The sequence below is a fragment of the Rhinichthys klamathensis genome, unplaced genomic scaffold (assembly GCF_029890125.1).
Source record: "Rhinichthys klamathensis goyatoka isolate OS25496 unplaced genomic scaffold, OSU_Roscu_1.1 h1tg000152l_1, whole genome shotgun sequence".
Taxonomy (NCBI): domain Eukaryota; kingdom Metazoa; phylum Chordata; class Actinopteri; order Cypriniformes; family Leuciscidae; genus Rhinichthys; species Rhinichthys klamathensis.
In genome coordinates, this window is record NW_026606687.1 from 437634 (window position 1) to 463501 (window position 25868).

The following is a 25868-nucleotide window of genomic DNA, read 5'->3' on the forward strand; positions in this document are numbered from 1 at the left end:
ATGTGAACAGGGCTGTTCCCCTCCTCTTCCTCCCCCTCCCATCTCTCTTTTCTGTTGACGTTTGGCTTTTGTGCCTGCTTTACTAAGTGCACGTAATCTTCCTATCAAAGCCATCTCTTCCTCAGTGGAGTTTATTTTTTAGTGTCAGCGCGTGACACAGCATCGGTTCTGATGTAATACACCCCGAAAAAAGCGCGTGAATCTCTTAGAAGAGCAAGATATTCGCCCAAGATCTTCAAGGTTTTGTTTCCTTTGTCATACTGTCTTCCTGTGCTCATCTGCGGCGGTTATTTCCGTCGGTCCGTCTGCTCTGCGTGCTGCTGTTTTTCTCGTCGTCTTGTCATAATTCACCTTGACTTGTACCTCTCCGAATCTTGTGGTTTTAAACAAATCATTTCAGCGCGCTTGTTATTATGCTAGGCTAACGATCTGAAATAGCTTGCAGGCTGTTTTGGATTAGCACCTGTCTGGAATATTCGAGAGTATTCGCCTAGGTATATATGTTTTGCAGAGCTGCTTTATTATATCAGGGTGTTTTCTCTATCTCGCTCGGTAAATTGATAGTTTGCATTGTGGTTAGGTAATAGAACGTGCAGGCCGAATTGTGTAATTCTCCAATTGAGCGTGTTTTGCGTATCTGGCAAAGGGAGCTTGATGATTGGTTGACCAATTAAGAGCCCCTGAGCTGTTGTAGTGTTGGCTTTTGATTAAAGAGTCTGAAGTTATTTATTGGTGCAAGTTCAACCAACCAAGAAAGACCAACAAAAATGTTTCACTACTTGAATGATGTGGATGACAACCCATACATGATGTGAGTATTGGTTCTTTTAAAATGACAAATGTTTGTTTACAAAATAATCAATTTGTGCTTTCAAATAAATTTTTTATGACTATAAATGATGTGCATGATATGTTGTGACAGGGATCCGTTCGCGGCACACAGGCACCAAATGAGGAGTCTCTTTGGGTCATTCGGGATGGATCCGTTTCCTCTCACCCCTCAGATCCAGCATCCACGTACACGCATACAGGTACCCACAGAGTCACAAAAACAGGGCTTGGTTTGAACATTTTAAGTGAAAATGACCATGTTAATATGTTGACTATCAGTTTGATGCTGATTTAGCATCACTGAAGGCAGTTTGTCTCAATTGTACTTTCAGGTGTTATGGGTGATTTTTAGATTTGTTTTAAAAATTAAAGTGTCCACATTTTGTCCTCCACCTTCTATAGCCACAAGCTGGAGCCTTGACCCCCTTCGGCATGATGGGAATGGTATGATACTGTTCCTTGTTCACCCTTTTGCAGCAACAGTTTGTGTAAAACCTGATGATAATTTTCTCGAACAGGATTTAAAAAATGATCCAAAGAGCATCTTGTGCTTTAATGGCAACATCTTGTGACAGACAAGTTCAATGAAGTTCACTAATTTGATGAGTGGCAGAAATGGTGCAGTATCATAAATAATTTTAATGTGCGTACATTTTGTTTTTTTCTCAGGGTGGAGGTTTCATGGACATGTTCAGTATGATGAGTGGGATGATGGAGAACATGGTGAGTTTCATGGTGGCTTGGCAGCCACAATTCTGAAATATTGAAACACTGTGGTTTTCAATAACAAGAACAAGGCTTCCGTTTGTTGATTGCAATGGTGCATTATTGTTTGCAGCTTTTGAACTGGAATAAGTGCAGACTGTGACTTTCAAGTTGCTACCTTGTTAATTTCACATTAAAATAATTGAAATCTACATGAATTCTTTTTATTTTGAGAGAATACGATTCCACAAATGATTGAGGTCAACTGATCTTAGATCACACTTTCATAACTTCTCTTTGTCTTTAGGAACGAATGTCTGGTTCTCCAAACTGCCAGACCTTTTCCTCCTCCACAGTCATCTCATACTCCTCCACAGATCCAGGAGCACCGAAAGTCTATCAGCAGACCAGTGAATTTCGCACTGCTCCTGGGGGTGTAAGAGACACATAGACACACAGCAGAGTGTTACCATGTTTTACATATACACCATATATTATGCTATAGACATTGAGGCAGGCATGTCCATGACTGATTCTTAAACACCAATCTTGAATATCTGTCACGTATCTGGATATATGCCCATTTATAGTGATGTTCTCCATTATTTGTTCATCATATTCATTTGCTAAGTTGCTTCTGTCATGATGGCTAGAACATGTATGCAATTAATCTTATTCAGAAGTTCCATTTAAAAAAAAAAAAAAAAAAAAAACACAACCAAATGATTTTCATATCATTAACATAATTCGCATTTGCATTCTTCCAGAGATCTGGGCACAACGGCAGATTAAAATACTCTGAAAGGGTTCTACGCATTACGCCAGGTTCACACATACTCCGTTTGCGATGCGTATTTGATTTGTATTTGTTTCTGTGCCTATGTTAACAGGATAGAGCATTCACACTGGACACGGATGCGGTCCGGGAATGTGTTCCAGGAGCGGTGCGTCTGCAGCAGTGCAGCGATCGTTTCCTTCACAGAATCTATTTTTGCTGTGCTCCACGCGTTGAATTAAAGTGACGGCACATTGTTCGCATAAAAATAAACATGGATTGGCATGAAAATGTAATAATTTAACCATAAATGCTTATAATTAAACTCTACTCTGTTTCACCGTCAACACATGGCTTTTTGCCAAAAGTGTAAAGCAAGGAAAACTACTCCTTACCTCACACTTGGATAAAAAAGGCGACAAAATCGACGATACCCGTCTCTTCATGTAGGTGGGAAAACGTAAAGTTCTTTATGACCCACAGGATTTCTTGTATAAGGATTTAAATGCAAAAGAAATGGCATGTGAATCGGCTGTTTTTGTCAATTAAAATAAGAAGAGTATGTGTTACCACTTGCTTGAGCAACTTAAAGGGTTAGTTCACCCAAAAATGAAAATTCTGTCATTAATTACTCACCCTCATGTTGTTCCAAACCCGCAAGACTTTCGTTCATCTTCGGAACACAAATTAAGATATTTTTGATAAAATATGAGAGTTTTCTGTCTCTCCATTTGCAGCTACGCAACTAGCACTTTGACGCTTCAAAAAGTTCATAAAGAGATCGTAAAACTAATCCATATGATTTGAGCGGTTTAGTTCAAAATTTCTGAAGAAACTTGATCGCTTTATATGATTAACAAATTTATTTAGGCTTTTGTTCACATATAAACATTGATCAGCGAATATAAACATAAGCTCAACCGAACCTGCTTAATGTGGAGAACAAACCTCATTGGTTCTTGCGGAAGCTCAAACGTGCTGCGTAACACATTCTCGCATGATTGAGCTTCCGTTTACCATAACTGATGTGTGAGTTGATGAATGTTCATGTGAATAAAAGCCTAAATTCAATCATATAAAGCGGTCACGTCTCTTCAGAAAATTGACTAAACTGCTCAATTCTCATGGATTAGTTTTACGATCTTTTTATGAACTTTTTGAAGCTTCAAAGTGGTAGTTGCGTAGCTATTAACAGAGGGACAAAAAGCTCAGATTTCATCAAAAATATCTTCATTTGTGTTCCGAAGATGAACGAAAGTCTTACTGGTTTGGAATGACATGAGGGTAACGAATTAATGACAGGATTTTCATTTTTGGGTGAACTATCCCTTTAATATATAAATCTGTATAGAAGTAATTAATTTATTAATGCCTTTAAATTTGAACGTGAATACATATGAGAGTTTGTATAACTGTACTATGTACAAAGAGAATCACAATGCTGAAAAATCATTTTCAGTAACAACTTTTGGATTTAAAATAAATGTAATGAATACATGTTGTGTTAGTGGTATGCAGTCACAGATCAGTTGCGCACTGCAAACGCATCATTTGTAAAAGCACAATGAGCCCGTGCTGCTTCTGCATCGCATACGTTCTACAATTCATACTGCATACGCACTGGAAACAGAGTATGTCCGAACCTGGCGTTGCTATATAGCATGAAACATACAGAGAGACCGAAAGTCTGATTCTCGAGTGGATGACTCTTATGAGCTTATGCAATTATGTGAATTTCAAACATACAAAGCAACCATTTAAGTCCGACCCTGAAGTGAGTGATGCTAAGTTATGAGCTGGTTTTAGTGAATTATAAAAACGGCACGACCAGTGAAGTCTGGTTCTCGAGCGAATGACTCTCATTAGCTGGTTCTTTTTTTAAACGGGACCAGTCAAGTCCAGTTCTGAAGCAAATGACTCTTATGAGGTTATTTTTAGTTGATTAAAAACATACTGCATGACCAGAGAAGTCCGATTCTCAAGCAAATTACTCTTATTAGCCAGTTCTTTTTTTATATATACACTGACAAGTGAAGTCTAAAACATCTGTCTCTTGTAATTTAAATGAATCCCAATTTTTCTTTTCAATTAATATAACTCCCTGAACCACAAGTCATTAATTTGATCATGTCTGACTCTATGACCCAAGAACTGATACTGTTATGTTGTACTTGTAGCTCTTGAGACCTAAATCAGTATAGTCCGCAAATGGTTGTTCATAAGGCCGTGTGTCCACCAAAGCGTTTTTAGCCAGCTGAAAACGCTAGACGCTCTGCTGAAAACGCCTAGCTGTGAGCGCATGAGAGCGTTTTGGAAGCGCAGCGTTTTTTCCGTTGAGACGTTTCGTTGCTATGATACAGAATATCTGCAGCACAGTTTACTTGTAACTGATTTCGCAGGTAATTTTTTTCATACTAAAAAACTATTTTTCATCCATTTTGTTCGGTTTGCTCTGCTGGTTGATGTCGTTGGACAGAAAGAATGTTGTGACAGTTGGTCGGTGTGATATTAGTCCCGCCCCTCCTCCACTGTGATTGGACGGTTGGTGAAAAGTGACAGTGATGAGCGCTGCGTTTTATCCAAAAGTTGAACATTTTTCAACTCTCGGCGACCAGTAAAAACGCCGGGCGCTCAGCGCTTCAGCGTGTAAAAAACGCCGAACGCTCAGCACTTGAGCGTTAAATACACGCTCAGCGCCTCGTTGCGCTCATGGCGTTTAAAAAACGCGGCGCTCCCATTGAAAACAATTGAAAACGTACGCCAGGCGCGAGTAAAAACGCTTTGGTGGACACACGGCCTAAGACAATGTGTGTTAAAAAGAAACACATTATGGTTTTTGTCAATGGTGTTGTTATAAAAAAAAGAAATGTTCATATATTTTTGTTTTGCATTTGGCAACAGAAATGCACTTTTTCCTTAACTAATATCTATTCCTTGAATTTGAATTGGTAATGGAACCATTAAGGAATTGTTAAGCAATTAAATTATTCGGATTACCCTTATGATTCCCATCCCTAAAAGACTGAAAATGAGAGCCTGGTTAAACTAGATTGCAGATGGTTCGCAAATGAGATGTTTTTGCACTGAAGCACCACACACAGAAGTGGCACGACTGTTAAATCACCCCTAATTGTTTCTGTGTATGTTTGTTTAGATCAGAGAGACACGTCAAACGATGCGGGACAGTGAGAGTGGACTGGAGCGAATGGCTATAGGGCATCACATTGGTGAGAGAGGTCATGTGATGGAACGGTCAAGGAACCGTCTCACGGGTGACCGTGAAGAGAGACAGGACTACTTCAACCTGGAAGAGAGTGGGTCAAATCCCTTGTTCTTTATTATTTTCTTTTTTTTTTCTTCTCTGTAACCGCCAGCAACTGCTTAAATTTAGTCTTGAACCTTTGTGAAATTGTCTCCTAATCACTATTGCAAAACTCTTTTTCTTTCAGGTGAGGCAGCTGCCTTTGATGAAGAGTGGAGGAGAGAGTTGGGGCGGTACCGCCCCTCTAATGCCCGTAGTTTAGATTACGGGCGTGACCGGAGTGCAGGGGTTGGACAGCAGCTGGCCCTGACAGCGCCTCCGAGCTCCTCCTCCTCTCCCTCGCCCCGCCACGAGTCACCACGCCACCATCCTCCTCACTCCCGCCCTCGCTACGACTGGTGAGAGGTACGAATCTTACACAGCCCCAATGAAACTTGTCTATTTGGATCGACAATGTAGATTCGGGCTTAATTTTTTACATGTTGTGCATATGTTTACAGGTGGAGTTGTCTAGCTGATGCTGTGAAAAGCGAGAAGGGAGGAATAGAGAAGAAAATTATAACTGATGGGTCAAATGTTTGATAGATCTGAACTGTCTCAATATGTGTAGTCAGCTCCTTACAGGGACGTGTGCTGGCATGAGGTATCATAACACAGGTTGAAGTTTTTAGACTGCATCTTTGTTGTGTGGAATTTGGCCTAGCCTGTGTACTTCATACCATGTTACTACTCCCAAAGCATACACACCAGCATTCATCATAATTCAAACAGCTCTTCAACCTTGTGATATATACATACACACAGACATCTTTGTATTTAAATGAATTCTCATGCTTCCAATATTTCAATATCCAAATATTTAATGATACACTACACATACATACACTCACTCACACACACGCACACATCCAGTGTAAAGTCCGTATATGTTTGTGTTGACACTAGGGTATCTGTGGGTTTAACTGTACAATGCTGACTAATTAAACTTATTAACTAATAAAAAGACCTTGTTACATCATTGACTGTTCCATCAATGCCTCAATCGACAGAAACGTATTTTATTTGGGACAGATATTTTTATATAATATGTTAAAATTGTCAATTTTTGAGGGTGAGCAAAAACGCACCGTTTTTGTGTCTGTCCCTTTAAATGCAAATGAGCTGCTGTGGCACAGAGGGCGGAGCTTCAACCGCTTGAGTCCTTTTACCTCACACAGACATGCACTGAACATTTTCTAAAACTTGTAGCCTTTTATGTTCAAACCGGAGTCAGACAACGATGGAGAGACTCAAGAAGAAGTGACATGTAGAATGCAACAGGACATTTCTGAATGGTTAGTTGATGAATTTAGGTAGCTTATGTGTAGTTATATTCTTTAGTCATTGATTAGCATATTTGTTGCAGTCCTTAAAAAGCTATTTCTTTAAAAGAAAATATCTCCCTTTGCGTTGAACTTTGAGCGTTGTTACTTTGCAGATGTTGTTTATGCTCAAACAGCAACATTACACACTAACTAAAGTTAGAAAGAAAAGTGAAATCATAATCAACCACCCCTTTGAAAAACCCATAACATTCCTTTGTTTTGTCTGGAATCAGACATTTTATCAGAGCACTTCCTGACCAATTTTTAGCAAGAAGACCCCTTAACCATGGTAAAATCGCTGTAATACATGGCCGCTCAGTTTTCTTCTCTTAGTAGGTAAGACAATCTTTAATATTTACTTTCTACCTTTTTCCTATAGGCCTACCTTCCCTCCTCTCTTTCTAAAACATAATGTGCACTGATCTTCCATTTCAATCTCTCATCAGTGCCAGCTTTGTCCCTTTTCCTTTACTATTTTTCTTCATAATTTTTCCCCCACATTTTTTAGATTAGCTACAAGCTCAGGTAATTTTAGCTTCATTGTATTTGCACCAGATTTTACATAAAAATGTATCTATATACAGGGTCCAAAAGTCTGAGATCACTTTTGAAAAAGGTTTTATTTTGCATTAATGCAATGCTTTTTTGTTACAAATGATATTATGAGCTCAATAATTTGAGGGGGAAAACTATATTATGAAATACTATATTTGTGTGTGTATATATATTTTACATATAAACATTTAAAGATACTTTTAAATAAAATATGTGTGTGTTGTTATGGTTGTAAAGGCTATGCTGTAAACACACACACACACAGCAGTTTGCCTTTATGACCCAGAACTTACGCATTATGTGCTGATGATACAAGCCAATGTTTACTTCTCCAGAACTATTTAAGCAGGTTATTTCTTTGCTCTTGTCATTCCCCAATTTTCTACTTTTGTGAACTCTATTTTTGATACCTCTTTTGCAGAAAGCTCTGCTGCTAAAGGTCAGTATGATCAGCTCTGGGACAGATACAAGGGAGACAATATTCTTTTCTATAAAAAGAATATTGAAACACTGCTGTCCAGGACATAACGTAATTGAGGAGAACATTAATAGGTACACTTCTTTTGTAACTTTTTTTTAAACAAAATTTTAATGAGTCAATACATCATCAATCTTTCTTTCAGATGTGTTTTTGTCTTACCCTGTTTCACTGTGGTTATAGCCTATTATAAATGTTTATATTTTAGACCTGTCTGAATGGTTTTCATAGGAAATCGTGTCATAAATATCATGGTGTCATCATATCTGTAAATATAGAAAAGTTGCTCCGGCTACTTTGACGCATGTATGATGTGGGGGTGGCATAGGTTAGTTGTCACAACTAGCGAGAAAGGTTGACATGGAGCAGCTAAATCTCAAACCTCTGGAGAATCACCTGCAGAACAGAGAATCTGCTGGCAAAATAATGGCAAAATGATAACACGACAGAGCTTGTAATAAGTGGCCTAATGGTTAGAGAGTCGGACGCACTGTCACATAGAGCCGAAGCACAACCAAAACAATGTTCTTATGCAAAATGCATGCAAAGTTACACAGTGTACCTTTAACTAGTTTGTGTGTGGTCTTGGTAAACCTTTTGTTTCTGTGATGGGTAGGTTCAGGGTTAGGGGTTAGAATATAGTTTGTACAGTATAAAAGTCATTAGGTCTATCCAAAGTCCCCATACAACATGGAAACCCAACGTGTGCTCTGATTCTGAAACCATAAGACACACATGCTGCATCAGGGCCAAAATGGGTCCCATTTTAACCGGTACGAAGAGCTATGCATGCACAATTCTCCCAATGGCCACTCCGGGCCTGTGCTGCATCTCTCCTAATGAGAGAAATTGTGTAAATTACACCTGTAAATGGCAACAAGTGACTGTCTTTATAAATTAATCATTTATTCATTCACTGAACAGATTAATTCAAATCACTTTACAGTAGCCTACAGAACAGAACAAATGAATAACCATTTTTATTTGGTTATTTACTACAACTTTACACTTTATAGTGTAAAGTAGACTATTATAGACTATTATGAATAGGGTAAATAGATGTATACACTTTATCAGTTGCTACAGATTTATGAACATGCCTAATATGATTTTTTTTTTTTTTTTATGTAGACTATATGTGTTCCTTTCTGTCACAGGTTTGCCGGTTGTTTATTGAATGGTAATCGTGTGATGAGGAGCTGTAACAAACTCCAACCAGTAGGCCTTAGTGAACACTGCTCCGTGTTACACACCTGCAACAGTAAATCAATGCAAAGTACCTCTGCAGCCAGACTCTAAGCCTCTCCTGCTTCAAACAGTAGATGGAGCGCTCATAGTCTGACGGCAGACATGATAACGCATGCGCACTTCTGCAAGGTTGGTTACTATGGTTACAACACAATGGGAGCCGGGACAGAGGTCTATTCGAAAGGGAAGAAAAAACTGCAGGAGAGAGAGACTGAGGGAGATGAATTGTGTATGTGTGTCTGAGAGAGAGAGAGAGAGAGAGAGAGAGAGAGAGAGAGAGAGAGAGAGAGAGAGAGAGAGAGAGAGAGAGAGAGAGAGAGAGAGAGAGAGAGAGAGAGAGAGAGAGAGAGAGAGAGAGAGAGAGAGAGAGAGAGAGACCGCTTGACTGGTCACTCCATTGCAGTCTTACAAGAAAGTACAAATTTGGGAAATCTCTTTTAATCTAATGCCATTTTACAATGCAAAGGCAATAGAGAAGCTGCATCTAAAATGGCTCATATTCCACAAAAAGGTGCACTTATATGTTAAATGCTGCACAGAGGCAGGATAAATGCATTTACAAAATAGTGTTATGAAATAATTTTGAAAATAATATAATGAATATAGAAACATGAAATTAATTAAAAATATATATATGCTCCGGCATGACAATGACAAAGAACCTTTTTTAATATATTTTTTTATGTGACATTGCGTCTTCACACAATTTGAAGCAGGCACAGAGCCACCTTAGACCCTATAGCCTGTGTAAAGATGCCTTAAAGCATGTGGGAATTGCTATTTTCAACTTTACTTCTGTAATGTGACATACTTCCAAGTGTAACTTGTGAGAATTTATAAGTCATAGATGGTCCACTCATATATATATATATGAAGGGTAGAACTCGTAAGGGAAAAAGCCTGTTTATTTACTCTAGGACACGCGTTAGCTGGACCAGCCTAAAATACATTTTCATAAATGCATGATTTTGGCTTAAGAAGTGCAGTTTTCCAAACTATTGTTGTCAGATTTTATAGATGTTGGTGGGACTTGGATGGAGAAAAGTCGGTGTTATATTATATCAGAATGAAGCCAGACCGATTGAAGGTTTGCTAAAACAATGCCTAGCTAATTGGTTAATATCATCCAATAGCTGATGTGGCCTTCATGACATCGGAAGACATTACCCTGGTTTCACAGACAAAGCTTAAACTACTAGACTAAAATGCACGTTTGAGCTGTTTTAACTGAAGGCATCTTCCACTGACATATCTTAAAATATGTCAGTGCAATTGATCCATATACAGTAATGTGTTTTTTTTTTTCTAGGGCACGTATATAAAAGCTATTAAATGCCAATAATTGAACTCAGGCCTAATCTTAGTTTAGTCTAAGCCCTGTCTGTGGAACTGGGCCATTATATTTTGACTATTTTCTTGTTTGAAATTATATGTCCCGATTCATCGTTCACATTAAGACCAGGAATGTATTTTTAAGAAGGTAAACAGGATCCATTTTGATTTCATGGTGACTTTAACTTAAGGAAATCTGTAGTTTTTTTAAGCCTAAAACATGGATGCTCATGTTTTAATGAACAAAATTGCTTATTTCAAATAATAACTTTGCAGGAGAAATGACACCCCTACCTCATTAAGGTACTACAATTAAGCCTAATTAGTGCCCATTACCTAATCACGCAGTTCTAGGTTAATTTCCTTAATGAAGTGTAGTAAATCGACAATTAAGTAAGCAGCAATTTACATAATGAATAAATACCCTTATCTCGACATCTTTCATCCTTCCTATTTCCTTTGCTTTCCTTTCCTCACCTTCCCTCTTTTCCATGAAGAATAAGGAAAATCACGCCCCTTCTCACCCTCGAGTGGTCGTGCGTCTCTCGCTCACCCCTCCGTGAAGATTTGTGTCCGTACAGACTGCAAAAGAGTGCAAGTCGTCTTGACAGAGGAGCGGGAGAGGGGCAGAAAGAAAAGGGGGTGGGGAAGAATCAAACGTACGCATCAATTTGTACAGTCTTCAGCTGCACCCCGTTTTCTGCGCCGATTTCAGGGGGAGCGGCTGGGAAAACACTGCGTTATTTGCGAAGCCGCAACAATGTAAATCTTTCCGTGCATCGAGTTCCCTGTATGTTTGAACGCGTGTCGGTCAGTGTACAGTACGAACGGCAGCAGGAGAGAAAGAAAGGGAGATACGCATCGCTGGATATTATAGGTAAGAAGGGGGAGAAAATGGATGCTTATATTTGACTCGTTCTTCTTTGGACATGTTCAGAGGGTTCCCCTTTCCTCGCACTCCCGTCGTTGTGCTTTACGTATGTGCATATATTGGGCTAAAAATCATATTGCAAATCGGGGTGCGTAACCACTCAGGTCTCGAGTGCTCACATTCCACGGAGCTCGACAAGAATGCCATTCGCCATTCTGATCCCAAATCTTCCCCATATGAGAAGGAAAAAGCTGAAAGGGGGGGAGTTGCGAACCTCTCTCCTCGTTTTGTCAGGATCGAATGTGCAGTGCATTGTCTGAGAACTGTAATCCAGAGGTCGTCCAGTTAGTACAGTAGTGCACTGCCTCTGCATGCGTATCAATAACAAGCAGCAGAAGAATGGAAGAAAGGAACGTTGCGGTGCGTGGCCGAGAGATGATGCACGTTCTGGTGTCTAACTCACCCCACCTCTTGGCATTGAGCATTTGCGTGCTAAAGAATTCAAAATCAAAGCTAATTATGTCTAATTAAAATTTTTCCAATGTGCATGTGAAGGGGACAGTGTGTATGATTTGTTGTGTGTGTGGCAAGCCATTGTAGCATTTATTCCTTAAAACTAACTAGTTGCCTATCTGTTAGTTTTTTATTACTAGTAGGCCTACTTTTTGCATTTGCATTACTTAGATAATCCAACAGTATCTTTTTTCAGTTTTGGTAGTACTACATGCACTAGTAATTATCCATTACTTACTAGTATTTATCTTAGCAGTGACAAGTAACTATTCCATTATTACTGCTAACATTTATTTTATTTTTTTACCATGGTTTCTGTGGAGAACTGCTGTGATTCTGTGCTTATCTATTCTCTTGTATCTAATATGTATTCCAGTTGTTGCTGGTACCCATTTCACATTTACTAGTAGCTATTCATTAGGTACTAGTTAATATGTATTTCAATAATTTCATTATTTTTCTAGTACTATACCTGAATAGATACTAGTACCTATTTATTAACAGGCCTAGAGTACATTTGTTGTAAAGAAAAAAAAATGAATTGCACTGTAAAGGGGCAATTCTTACTAGTCATTACTGAAAAATAAAAACCGTTGTAACTAGTGAGATAAAAAAAATGGACTAGATTCTAATATCGTATAAACATGTACTAGTAAAACTGAAACAAAGTAAATATTCAAATCTATTTCGGTACTAACAGACAAAACTGGAATACATACTAGTCAGAAGTGAATAGTTGATATCTAAACTACTGTTCCGTATAAAATTCGGTGACCAAAAAAAAAAAATATTACCAGAAACAGCAGTAAGACCAAAAAAAAAATGTATTACCAGAAACAGCAGTAAAATTGGTTCAGTAACTTTACAATTGGGATTGTAGCTAGTAGCAAAAGAAGAGTAATGAATATGTACTAATGACTAATTTATTAGATATTGTTATGAGTACTAGTATCTAATGCATAGTTACTAAACTGAAAAGATACTATTCACTAATGATTATTATTAATTGCCAAACAAGTACTTGTTACATGGAATAGGTACTTGTTATGTCTACAGAATAATTGTTCAAACTGCTTGCCATATGGTGTGTGACTGTATGTATATACTGTAAGTGACGGTATTGCTGATTCCTTAGATGCAAGTGTTTTCAGTGGGAGAGTGGAAGGCTTTTGGTATGCATGGAGCCTGGCCAAGATTTGGGTAATGGACTCCTGAGTCCTGATGAATGAAATTTCACCTGTAGACAGAGTGCTGGCAGCCTTTATTGTTTGTCATTTGGATATATTACCTTGTGTACACTGTAATTGGATCACAAATATGCTGATTTTACATTTATGGGATATGTGCAAGGTGTAGTCTTTGTATGTTTGGCACTACTATTAATTCTTGTTTTACAAATGAGTATTTTGTTAATTGTGGTCATGATAGCCTGAGTATTCAATGCGTTGGTTGTCAGTAGCCTGTAAATCTGGTTATATATAATATTTATCAGCACTGTGGTTTTTCTCTTGTTCAGTGGTTTAGGTGTAAACATTTAGCAGTTTTGAAGGTGGCGCTAAATACACTCACTGGCTTCACTCAGTCTGTTAGTGTGCTATATATAGTCTCATTCACAATAAATGAAGTGTGTGTAAAAGAGAGAGAAAGAAAGAGTAGAGGCTGACTTAAAATACTGTGACTTAGTTAACCTCTTAACTACACTATGGCTGGTAAAGGAGTTATGTTTTTTTTAACTAATTATTTTATAATCTTTCTCTCTCTCAAGCAAGTTATAGTGTGTCAGTTGGTCTTCGTCATGAAAAAAAATTGTTTCTCATGGTTAAGTTTTGAAAATGTTTTAAAAAGGCCAACATATGCTACATAATCAGAAAAAATGGATTCACTTCAACTGTGATGAGGTTAAAGGGGTCATATAATGCCATTTTTGTACAAGCTAATATGATTCTTTAGGGTCTAAATTAAAAGTTTGTAATGTACTTTAATTAAAAATTCTCATTAGTATTGTAAGAAAACACTTATTTTACCTGGTCAAAAACAGCTCTGTTTTCAGCACGCCGTTTCAGTGCATATGACTTTAAATGATAATGAGCTTTGCTCACCCCGCCTCTCTGTTCTGCGCATACACCGTTTGTAACACAATAACACAATAACCATAACGCGTTGTTCATTATAAACGTGGGATTATGAATTATATTGAGAACGTTGTACATAGAAAACATGCTGTAATGTACCCTGAGTGTAAACCGACGCATTCATCGTGAAGCGTGCAGCTGGCGATTTGCAAAGATTAATATAAATATTAATATAAAGATTAATAAAACGTTACACTCACTTTAGTTCTTCTGAAGGTTCAGCAGGAACACGAATATATGTGTTAGCTTAAAATATTAAGCATCTATTTCTGTGCATTTTGCATTTCGAGATTGCTGATCTTGAAAGCAGTGCTTCTCCCTATGTTGGCTGCAGTAGATGATTTTTGCAAAGCTCCATTCAACATTGATGACTAAAGCTCAGCTTCAGAGTACCACAAAATACTCTGAAGTACCATGCAGTCAATATAAAAATATATTTCTTAATTCTTATTCATTACAGCAATACTGTTCCCCACTGCAAATAGTAGAATTGTTTGTTTATAAAACAATAATATCATGATAATTACAGATTGTTTAATCACAGATCTTTTCATCATTGATTTATCAGAGAGAGAACATTAGATTATAATTTTGCTCTTAGCCAGTTTAATGCAGAACAGTGGACCAATCTCATCACCCTTTCATATTACTTCAAAAGGGAATTAAATTAACAGTTTACTTTTTCCTGGCAAGATCAAGATATTAATAACTTTACTGATTAAATATCTGATAACAAATGGATATACATGTATTAAATATATTAATGCTATGGTAAAGTTTATTTTGACTTTAGTGGTATTCACTCTGTTTCTCCCAGGTTTCAAAGATTCAGTGCTATGATAGGCAGCCTGTAGGCCAACCATCCCATTTGTGGTCACGCTCCCGCTTTCTGTAATGGCTGAGTGGAAGGAATGGACCACATAGAGAGCTAGTCATGAAGACCCGAACCCACAAAGAATCGGTGAGGGCATTACTTGAGATCAGCCTCAAATGTGGACGATATGTAGATTTAAGTCTTTACTGATTTGTGCCATAGAATAAGTCAGTCAGAACCATTTAAGTGCACTTTACACTTACAAAGTATTTGGATATGCATAGCAAATTTCCCCTTCATTAAAATGGTATTTTACTACTTAGTATTTGAGCAAAATATATGCTTTTAGTTCTTACTCCTTTTCTGTCTTTGTGCTATCATTTTGTCATGCTGTCTTACTTTCTCTCTCTTTCTTCTGTTTGTCTTTGCCCTCCCTCGGTCATGCCGGGCATTGCCACAGATGCCCGCTCGCAGTGGACGCAGGAGGGGGGGCAGCGAGGAAAGGAGGGGTAGACGTCCGCACCCCAGCCCCTCTCGAGCAGAGCGCAACGAAAGGCAAACAGTAAGAATTCTTGTATTTTTCCTCCCTCTTTATTTCTTCTTATGTATTTATTATTTTTGTGATCTTCTCCATTGTCGTAGTTTCTTCATCTTTGATTATGACATCCTTGGTATACCTCATCTCATTTTTACCATCTCTGTCACTGAATTATTTTATGTCTCCTCTTTTAAGTTTAGATTATCTTATTCTGGATGTTCATGATCAGTCATTTTTCACACTATGTTGTATGTTAAGAGGTTCGGTTGGCTATTTTTGCTTTCTCTTGTAGGGAAATGTTGTTCTTTTGTTATTTTTTTTATACTATATAGAAAAATGCAATTGCCTCACATCATGATTAAAATGATACTATTAAGCAGAGAACCGCTGGAGAGGAATTGGCTGCTGGACGTTTCAACCGACGATCTCAAGGTCATGATTCATCAGAAAGTGAAGGGGAGGAGCATGTGCTTCCGCCCAAAAGACAGAAAGTCCAGGTACTGGTAAAATTTTAGAAACTATGAATACAATTGCATTAGATTAAAAAAATAAAAATATATATTGATATTTAATTTTGCCATCAGGACTCCTCCTCCAATCCCCCAGCCCCACCCCTTTCAACTAACACTCCGACTTCTGCTCCACCTCCAACGTCAAGCAACAGTCAATCAAGAGAAAGTGACAATGAGGATGGCCAATCACAAGGCAGTCGGAGCTCAGTTGGAGGCAGCTTAGCCAATAGTAGCAGCAGCATAAGCAGTGGTCGGGACATTGACCAGGACAATCGATCCTCTTCTCCGAGTCTCTCTGCTTCCCCCTTGGCAAGTTTGGATTCTGAATCTGACTCTCCAGATTCCCCAAAGCAGGGTGATAAAAACAAAGATGGAGGGGCATCAAAATGTGTAGCAGAAGACCGGAGAGGCACAGGGAGGGGTGAGGATGGCAGACCAGAGGACCAGAGGGACAGTGAGGTAGGAATTGAGGGAGATTTGTCTTCCTTGAAGTCCTCGTCATCCCTCTATACATCTCATTGTGGAAGGGTGGACAATGCAAGTGATACAAGTAGCAACAGGAAGTCGTACTTCCCCGTAGATTCGAAACTTGCGAGCAAAATTGAGTATACAGGTCCTGGTGGTCCAGAGACGCTACACACCAGCAGTCGCATCCCTTCAAAAGCAGGCCCTCAATGTGGGAAACCTGGGGTGGGAGGAGCTGAGTATTCCCATGGGAATTCAAATGTGAGCCATGCACCGACTCTCCCACCTCCACCTGCCCTGAAACCTCTAGAGGTGGGGCAGAATGCTCCAGGTGGGGAAAATAAAGTAGACAAACCAGAGAAAGGTGATAAGTCTGTTCCACCCTCATTGCTTCCACAAACTAGTACCGTTACTCAACAACCTCCTCCTCCAAACACTCACCATTACACTCCTACCAGCTGGGCAGGGGGACCTCCCTCTAGTTGTCCTGGCAACTGGGGATATGTACGTTACCAAGGTAACCACCATGCACATCCAAGCCAACAGCCCCCAGTGCAGCAACAGCTGCCCTCTGTGTACAATACTCCTTCGTCCACCCGACACTCCTCCCACCCACCTTACCTATCCCACCCTCATCCCCACCCACACAAAGAGTATCTGCCTAGGTATGGCACTACGGCTGAGCGGGAGAGGGCTGGGAGAGAGTTTGGCAACAGAGACTTCCCTGCTAGTAATAGCAGTGGCAATGCAAACAGCAGCAGCGGTAGCATCTGTGGTAGCACTTCTGGTGGTGGTGGACCCAACTCTAATGTGGGTCGGGATTTTGGGAACTCTTTACCAGGACAAAGCAGAGAATATGCCTCAAACCGAGATGGACCTGCAGGACCACCGAGTGGTCGGGAATATGGACCAGGGTTTAGAGATCGAGAGCGTGGAACTGGGAGGGAGTTTCCTTTGCAGAACCAGCAGCTTCAAGCACAAGGCCGGGAGTTTGGACCTGAAAGCACTGGAGGGGGAGGATGTCATCCAAGAGACAAGGACAGTAGGTGGGGAGAGTTAGCAGGCCAGGTTAGGGAGGCAGGGAGTAACAGTTATGCTGGTAATGCCAACCAACCGCCTGTAGGTGCCCCATCATCTGTTTTACCTTCAACGTCCCTGGTGACCCGTGACCCAGCCAGTTCACCACAAAACAGCTCTGGTCATCCTCCTTTCTCCTCTGCCAATTCGATCCCCCCAAGTAGAGACTATCCCTCTCCTATGGATGCAAATGTACAGCAGACACTGCAAGGACATACTCCCCAAGCACCCTCCAATGCTGCAGACCTTCCTCCCCCTCCGCACTATTTAAGAGAGTACCCTCCTCCAGGGACAAAGGATCCCTACCCACCCCCTGGATCGACCGCTTCCTCTGTCCCACTTTCTGGTGTACCAAGGGAGTTCCCGAGCCCACCTGGATTGGCCCCAAATCTTACTCGGGATTATCCTGGAGGACCTCCTCATCACTCTCACTATCCTGGCCAGACAGCGTTGCCTATGCAGCACAGAGACAGAGAGAGGGAAAAGGACAACACTACATCTGCTCTCCATTCAAATCGCAGTCACCCTCCATCCCTTTCTCCTTCATCAAGTGGTTCTGGACATGGGCATCCCCCCTCTACTACTTATCCCCCTCCACCTCCTCCAACCTCCACTAGTTCACATGGTCAGCCCTCACCCATAACATCCCTTCCAGGCAGTCATGCTCGACAGGGCCCATATTCTTCATCCAATCAGACTCCATCAACCCCGCTCTCACCTCTTCTCAGTCCCTCAACAAATCCGATTGGAGGGTTTACTCCTTTTCCATCAACCTCTGCTCCTTCTGTACCACTTCCTGCATCAGGTGTGTCCACCTCTTGTACATCAAGTTGCAGACCTACTCCTTACCATGGCACTTTAAGCAGTCATACTCCTTTCAGTAGCTCTTACCATGGCAACAGTAGCCATGGAAATGCCAGTGGCAATGCTCCAAACAACAGCAATAGCACTAGCACTCCATCACTATTGCACTCCCCTCAAAACACTAAAATACAACCTCATCTCAGTAACCCCGGCCATAACAACACTGCTTCAACCCCCAGCACATCTGTTGGAGGAGATGGTCACTCTGACTCATCTTCTGGCCCTGTGCCACCACCTGTCATCAAGGAGGAGCCAGTAGAGGAGAGGGAGGAGTTGGAGAGCCCACCTCCAGTTCTCCGAAGTCCTTCCCCAGAACCTAAACCTGTTGACATTCCAATCCATGCCAGCCAATCAGCTCGGTAAGACCAGCTTACTAAAATGAAATCTAATAAAACATCATAAAACTGTAAATGCGAACACAAACAGATCAGAACTATCATGCCATTGATTTTAAAATTAGAGATGCACAATATAATGGTGTCATATAGGTTATTCACCGATATTAGAGATTTTTTTGTATCGATATTGGATATTTAATTATTTGTTTCATTTTTTACATATAGATAACCTTTGCCATTATGCACAAATCTTGTTTTGCACAGGCTTACACTCCAAAAATTGTTAGGTTAATGTACTATATGTCTTATCAATTGGTTACAGATAACTGTGCGTAGTTTCAACCTTATATTGTTTATCAATTAATGGAATTAAAGCTAACTTATAATGATTGTGTTTAAGAATTGAAGGCGAATCTTACAACATCACTTTATGTCAAATGGCTATTGGTTGGGTGCAAAACAGGTTTTGACTTGCATGGAAAGCAATAATCAATTGTCAGTAAAACACAAGGGATTAGGAGATAACCTGATGTCCTACCTAAAATAAATGTTAATTTCAGATCAGCAATGTCTGAATGGGTTCTTGTATAGCAGATGAATTGCATTTATTAAAATACGCAATTTGGTTCCACATGATAATATAAATATGTTGTGGAAAAGATAATACATCTTTGCTTTCAGGTTCCACAGGGTTCTTGACCGGGGCAGTGGGAACTCTTGTGCCCGTAGTGACGTTCTATTTGTTCCGCTTGATGGTTCTAAGCTTTGGAAGAAGAGAAATGAGGCAATAGAACGTGCTCGCAGAGAGGTCGAACAGCGAGCGAGAGACCTGCGAGAGAAAGAGCGGGAACGAGAGAGAGAAAAGGAGAGGGAGAGAGACCTGGACAGACATCTGCAGGTAAAAAAGACAATAAACTATGTTCGAAGCACTGCAAAGAAAATAATCTTTTTCTTTTTGAGTATTTTTATCTAGTTTTGTATCTAGTTTTAACATTAACATTATAGATGCATTTACTTCATAAGCTAAATAAGAAATCAAGCAATTTAGTGAGGGTTATGCTTAAAACAAACAAAAAAACATTTGCCAGTTGAGTAAGTTAAGAAACTTTATTCAGAGGGGAAATATATTTTCCACCACAAAATATGGCAAAAAAAAGTTCTTGTCATGGCAGTGGAGTTTGTGTTTTCCTTGTAGTTATTAGATTCTTTACACATTACTTGTCAAGTTCTTTACAAACATTTTTCTCTTTTTTTCAGCAGAAGGACAGTGGCGCAAGTGCAGGGTTAGGAGCTGCAGGCACACGCCAGGGCTCTTCACTCTTCTTTCCGTCGTCATCTTCCATCATTCTAGACCCTTCATCTTCCTCGTCCTCTGTGAACCCTTCGCACCCAGCAGTCCATCCACAGCACCACCCTGCCCACCATGCCTCACACCCCCACTCCATTCACCCCTCTCATCATCTGCATCCCTCTCTCTCTCACAGTATTCCTCATTCTCTTCTTCTCCCTTCCATGGCAGGGGGCTCTCAAGTTATTGGAGGCCCTCAGGGTGCTCTTGGCATCGGGCTTGGGGGTCCATACTTGGGCCCTGATACCCCAGCCCTCAGAACCCTGAGTGAGTATGCCCGTCCTCACGCCATGTCTCCGTTGGGCGCTGTCAGCCGGGCACAGGCACACCATCCCCACCTTCACCACCACCCTCACCCACATGCGCACACGCACGCTCACGCTCACGCCCACGCCCACGCTCATCCCCATGTGCACCCTTCATTTTTCCTGTCCCAATTCCAAAACCCAGCCCTCGCACACCCCCACCACCTTCCAGCCGACGCTGCCACGGCTGCTGCCATTCTGGGCTTTTTGTATGGGGGCGGGCTGGAGGGAGGCCCTGCCCACCCAGGGCATGGTCCCGGGCCAGGGGGGTTGGCTGGGGCGGGGCTTGGAGGAATGGGATTCCCTCATGCTGTAGCAGCTCAAAGAGAACGTGTGAAGCCAGGATTTGAGTTTAAGAGCGAGGAGCGTGTCTACACAGCTGGAGCCTTAGCCGACCCGGCAATAGCTTTGTCACACGCACATTCGCACGCACACTCACACTCCTTGCTGCTAGGGGGTGGAGCTGGAGGTGGGCCTCCTGGTAGTGAGGTTGCCCTTTATGGTACAACTCCACCTCCTGCGCCACCCCCTCAAGCTTTAGCTGCAGCAGCTAGGAATCCAAATCCCGTCCCTCCACCTCTGTCAGTCCCACCCAACTCTATACTCCCAGCCTCACTCCCCACCCACCAGGCTCCTGCCGTAGCCCCAGTGACACCAGCTGCCCCCGCCCCTCCCCCTCAACCTCCTCCCCCGCCACCACCACCACCACCTCCTCCTCCTCCAACAGCCTCATCTCTTAATCACCCCTCTCCACACTCTACCTTTCCAAATACACACCCTTCCTGTCAGGCCCCATCCCTCCCAACCCAGGCTCCGCCTTCAGAACGATATCCCACCCCGGTTCGCACTCCTCCCAGCACTGAACGTGCAAGGAGCGTGGAGAGAGAGAGAGCGATACCTGCCGCAGAGAGGGAGCGAGAGAGGGACAGGGATAGGGCAGGGACAGGTGGAGGAGCAGCAGGAGGAGGCACAGCTGCTGCAGGAGGCACAGGAGGAGGAGAATCTCTCGGCCGGCTACAGATGCTGAACGTGACTCCTCATCATCACCAGCATTCACACATTCACTCTCACCTACATCTGCACCAGCAGGACACAGGTATTCACCATACAGACACTCACACTTTACACAGTACTCTCTTTCAGCAAATTCAAAATATGATTCTGTCACTATTAGGGATGGGTCAAGGTGGTTGACTAGAGTCCAGTGGTTCTCAAACCTGTCCTGGGGGCCACTGCACATTTTGCATGTCTCCCTCACCTAACACACCTGATTCAACTTTGTCAGCTCATTAGTACAGACTGCAGTGCTGCGTCTCAATTCGCCTACTTATACTATGCCCTAAAAGTATGTACTCTTTTTGTGAAGAAAAATTACATACTTTTGGGTGTGTAGCAAAAGAGTAGGCAAGCTTTGGACATACTACTTCGTCATCTTTAACGGACAGCTCTGTCGTGTGCATCCTGTCACCGTAAACTGCCCTGTCAATCATCTTGTCACAGTGAAAATCCTCCATTCAATCTAATTTAATTTCCTACCGTTTCGGAGAGAAATGTTGTAGCACGTTGATCTGCCAGTCGTGGGTCTTTCATGCGGAGACTCTCCTCATGTGTTTGCAATTTGAATATAATGATGCATTTAAAAGTTAATGGCTAAACATATATTTTCAAAAGTTGACAATGCTGCTGCAGATGTAATATAATGTGGGCAACATTGAATAAATACATTTTCGTCAGGTTAGATACTGATAATTAATCACTCAAACCCCTTTATCTAAACCTCTCTACATAACCGCCTGACTCGTGCGTCCTCCATGTCTGTAGTTTTTTAACACTTTTCACTCGTGTTTGTAGTTCTAATCGAATCCTCGTCCAACGCGCGATGGGTTGTGGGCAATATTAGCCATTTGAGTGTTCACGGATCTGCACTGCGGATTCTGACCAGAAAAAGTAGACCATCGGGGTATCTTTGGAATACTCATTTCAACATACTACGATTTGGGACGTTCTAATTCTAATTTCGAATACTATTTAGGACGGATAGTATGCGAATTGGGACGCACCGCAAGACTTGAATTGGGTGTGTCTGATGAGAGAGACATACAAAAGGGGAAGTGGTGGGGGGTCCCCAGGACAGGTTTGAGAACCACTGGACTAGACCACCTGTTATTGATTGCGTTCAAACTGAACGCTGTCGAAACTGTCGAAAGTGTTTGTTGAATATTTTTGGATTGTCAACAAATAACAAAGACGAGCTAAAAGAATGTGCATCATGATAAGATAATTAACCAGATTAAAATTAAAACATACTGTTAACAAAATATGACGAAGAAAAAACAACACACAATATCAACACACAATATATTAACAGTGCACAAATATTCACATATTTTTGTTAAATGTTGATACATGTTTTAATATATACAATATATTAAATATTTAGTTTAATTTTGCACATTCTCATCAACTAAAATATTTTCATCGAAAATTACATGCCATTTTTGTCACCTTATGAAAAATGTGACTACAACACAATAATTAAACTGCTTAAACAATTTCATATATGATGTTAAATGGCTACAATTACCCACTTGACAAGAGTGTTTATCTATTTTTGCTTAGTGTTAATAATGTATTTAGCAGCAATTAAAGGGAATAAATTAAATTGATAGTTATTAAAAAAATATGTTATTTACTCACCCTTATCACTTTCTAGATCTACAGTATATCAAATTCTTTCTTCTGTGGTACACAAAAGAAGATAATTTTAAAAATGTCTCAAGTACTTTTTAGTCCATACAATGAAATGCAGTAGGGTCCAGTGTGGTTTTGTACCCCATTAATTTTTGTGTGGCCAAAACAGTTAAAAAAAAAAGTGATATAGATCTGGAACAACATGAAGGTGAGTAAATTTAAATTTTCATTTTTGAGTCAACTCTCCCTTTAAGATATGTAACATTTATACTGTCAGCATCACAAAAGCAGCATTTCTGTAACAAATTCAGCACCATCATCAACAATACAAATACTGTCGGCTGAAATGTCCAGTTTCATTCGGAAATACGCCAGGTTATAGAAGTAAAATGGGTTATGATTGCCAAGAATAATGGCAGCACTGTTCCTGTACACAACAAGCATTTTTAACTACAGTGCCATTGGGAAAATCTGCTACTCTTATTAAATTTCCCACTTTTGTTTTGTTACGTATTTGGGTGGCAGCCGCGGGAGGGGTACACCCCCTGATGGATCCGCTGGCATCAGGGTCTCCCCTGGCCCGTCTGCCGTACCCAGGGGCTGCTCTTGGTCCTCCCATTCTGGCACACTCCCTCACTGACAGCGAGGTGCTTCGACAGCAGCTCTTTGGTAAGAGGTGTAATGATGTTCTGTTGCGACGCATTTTATCTTTCTCTGTGTTACATGATTTCTGCATTTGCTTGCATGTTGTGTACAGGTGGTCCTTTCCGTGAGATGCCCCAGTCCTCGTCTCTGGGTGGGTCAATGTCTGCAGCTCACCAGCTCCAGGCAATGCAGCAGGCTCAGAGTGCCGAGATTCAGTTCCAGAGGCTCGCCCTGGAACAGCAGTGGATCCACCACCACCATCATCACTCCCTTGCACAGGACGAGTACTACAGGTGAGCGCAAATATGTATACTGTACATAGATGTGAATGAACAACACTAGCAATAGGCGATACCACTTTTTTCAACTGCATCACTAATGTTGATACCTGTAAAAATCGCAATATTTTTTTTTTTCATAAAGAAATTGATTTTAACTATAACGTTTAACCCTTTAAAGACAGGCCTACCATGAGTTCTGAGATTAAACGATAGTACATGCTTCTGCGGAAGCCACAAGTCAGCAAGATTTCAGTATTTTTAGCCAAATTATTAAAATAGCCAAATAATTCTGGTGAAAACTACTCCACCCATAATCCTAAAGAGAGATCCTTGCATTCACCTGGTAAAGATTTTCTGTTACCGTATAAAAGAGAACTGCACAAAAATAGATCAGCAGTGAACAAATGCAATGATTTAATCAAGTTTCCCTACACTATAAAACAACCTATACATTCGAGCATTTTGCATTAAAACTACATCATACTAAAAATCAGTGACTAAGTCAACAATTTTATGTTGTACCATCATTTTTTTCATTAGCAATACCTCATGGGCTGTGTAGTTCAATTTCCAGTTCATAAACTGGACAATGTAGTTTATAATATGTAATAATAATAATAATGTCAAATACTCGATCTTGAACCTTTTGTCTTTTTTAAATAATATTGTGTAATATTGTGATGCAAATCAAAGTTTGTAAAGTTGTGATTCATCTTGGAGCTGGATGGTTTGGTTCATGGTTTATAACTCATTATTGAGGACATTTTTGAAATCCCTGTGGAAAAAAATAAATGGGAAAAGTCAGCTGGAAAGAGTTTGATAGCAATGCCTCCATTAAATTGTATTTTATTACATTTTATTAATTGAGGGGGAAATAATGGGTAATTATTGACATTAAGCATTATATTTGAAAGCCATTTTTATGTATAAAATATTATTCCACATTAACACTTAAGGCCAATATTTTTGTCAGTTTTAAAATTTTAGTCAGTATCAAAATCGTCAATGCTCTAGGCATGAGTCACCCGTCCCCACACAAAATCGCAAATTTGAAAACTACATTGCAGTCTTTTTTCGTTCTTTCATCATTGACCTGATTTGCCATCATTGACCAACCCCTTTGCCTTCCATTGCAGCCACCTAAAGAAAGAGAGTGACAAAACGCTGTGAGAAACACAGAGGACATGAAGACAAGAAAATGAAGAAGGGATGAAGTGCAAATAAAAAATAAATAAAACAATCATTTCAAAATTTCAGCACTGAAAGACAACAAATATGGATTCAAGTTTGGATGTGACATCAGAACACATATCATAAATTCTGAACTAACCTAAATACAGGAGTAACAAACAATGTGTATATTCCAAAAAGGTGAGATGTATAACTCTGGCACACAGCCTAGATACTGTGGCACTGAATGGATATTCCAAAACGTCCCGCCCGGAGGATTCCTCGCTGTGTTGTTTCATAACACCAGGCAGAGGCATTTAGGCTGTGGTTCAGTCTATGTACACTACATTATGCCAGAGAGAATGTGTAAAAAATCAAGTTCACTTTTATGTCTTTGCATGTAGCTAGATACAAAAAGCCCAATGGGCTAAAATTCTTGATCTGTTTTTATTTGTTTGTTTGTTTGTTTGTTTTTTGAAAACTACCACTCTGAGTGTTTATGAAAGGGTGCATGAGATAAACAGCTTACCTTCATAATGTTTCTTTATCGTGTTCTTATTAAAATGATTAATGTTGTTTGTTAATAATTATATGATTATATAAACATTATTTTTTATTATTTTTTTACATTTTCATGGTACCGCTGTTTATTTTTTTTTATGTTGATTTACCTGGGGGGGGTGCAAGATAAAAAATAATGAAAAGGAAAAATCTGGAAATAAAATACCATTTCTTTATGTGTGCAGTTTAATGT

At 40.3% G+C, this 25868-nt stretch overlaps 2 protein-coding genes across 7 annotated transcripts; both read left to right on the plus strand.

Annotated features, from left to right (window-relative positions):
* Nucleotides 1-27: 27 nt before the first annotated feature.
* mlf2 (myeloid leukemia factor 2) lies at nt 28-6591 on the plus strand. The gene is made up of 8 exons (XM_056258467.1): nt 28-811; nt 923-1031; nt 1234-1275; nt 1501-1554; nt 1844-1972; nt 5466-5625; nt 5761-5978; nt 6074-6591. Exons 1-7 carry the CDS (start codon nt 768-770, stop codon nt 5973-5975), a joined length of 753 nt encoding a protein of 250 aa, XP_056114442.1. The 5' UTR covers nt 28-767; the 3' UTR covers nt 5976-5978; nt 6074-6591.
* Nucleotides 6592-11080: 4489 nt separating this feature from the next.
* atn1 (atrophin 1) lies at nt 11081-25277 on the plus strand. 6 transcript variants are annotated; one of them, XM_056258461.1, is made up of 10 exons: nt 11081-11427; nt 14884-15027; nt 15341-15442; nt 15796-15915; nt 16003-18695; nt 19356-19572; nt 19935-21423; nt 23544-23687; nt 23776-23956; nt 25081-25277. In XM_056258461.1, the coding sequence occupies exons 2-10, from the start codon at nt 15001-15003 to the stop codon at nt 25112-25114; spliced, it is 5007 nt and encodes a 1668-aa protein (XP_056114436.1). In that variant the 5' UTR covers nt 11081-11427; nt 14884-15000; the 3' UTR covers nt 25115-25277. The 6 variants fall into 6 exon arrangements, with proteins under 6 accessions (XP_056114436.1, XP_056114440.1, XP_056114438.1 ...); XM_056258460.1 differs by having other exon boundaries at nt 11083-11427; nt 19932-21423; XM_056258462.1 differs by having other exon boundaries at nt 11083-11427; nt 15799-15915; nt 19932-21423.
* The last annotated feature ends 591 nt before the right edge of the window (nt 25278-25868 follow it).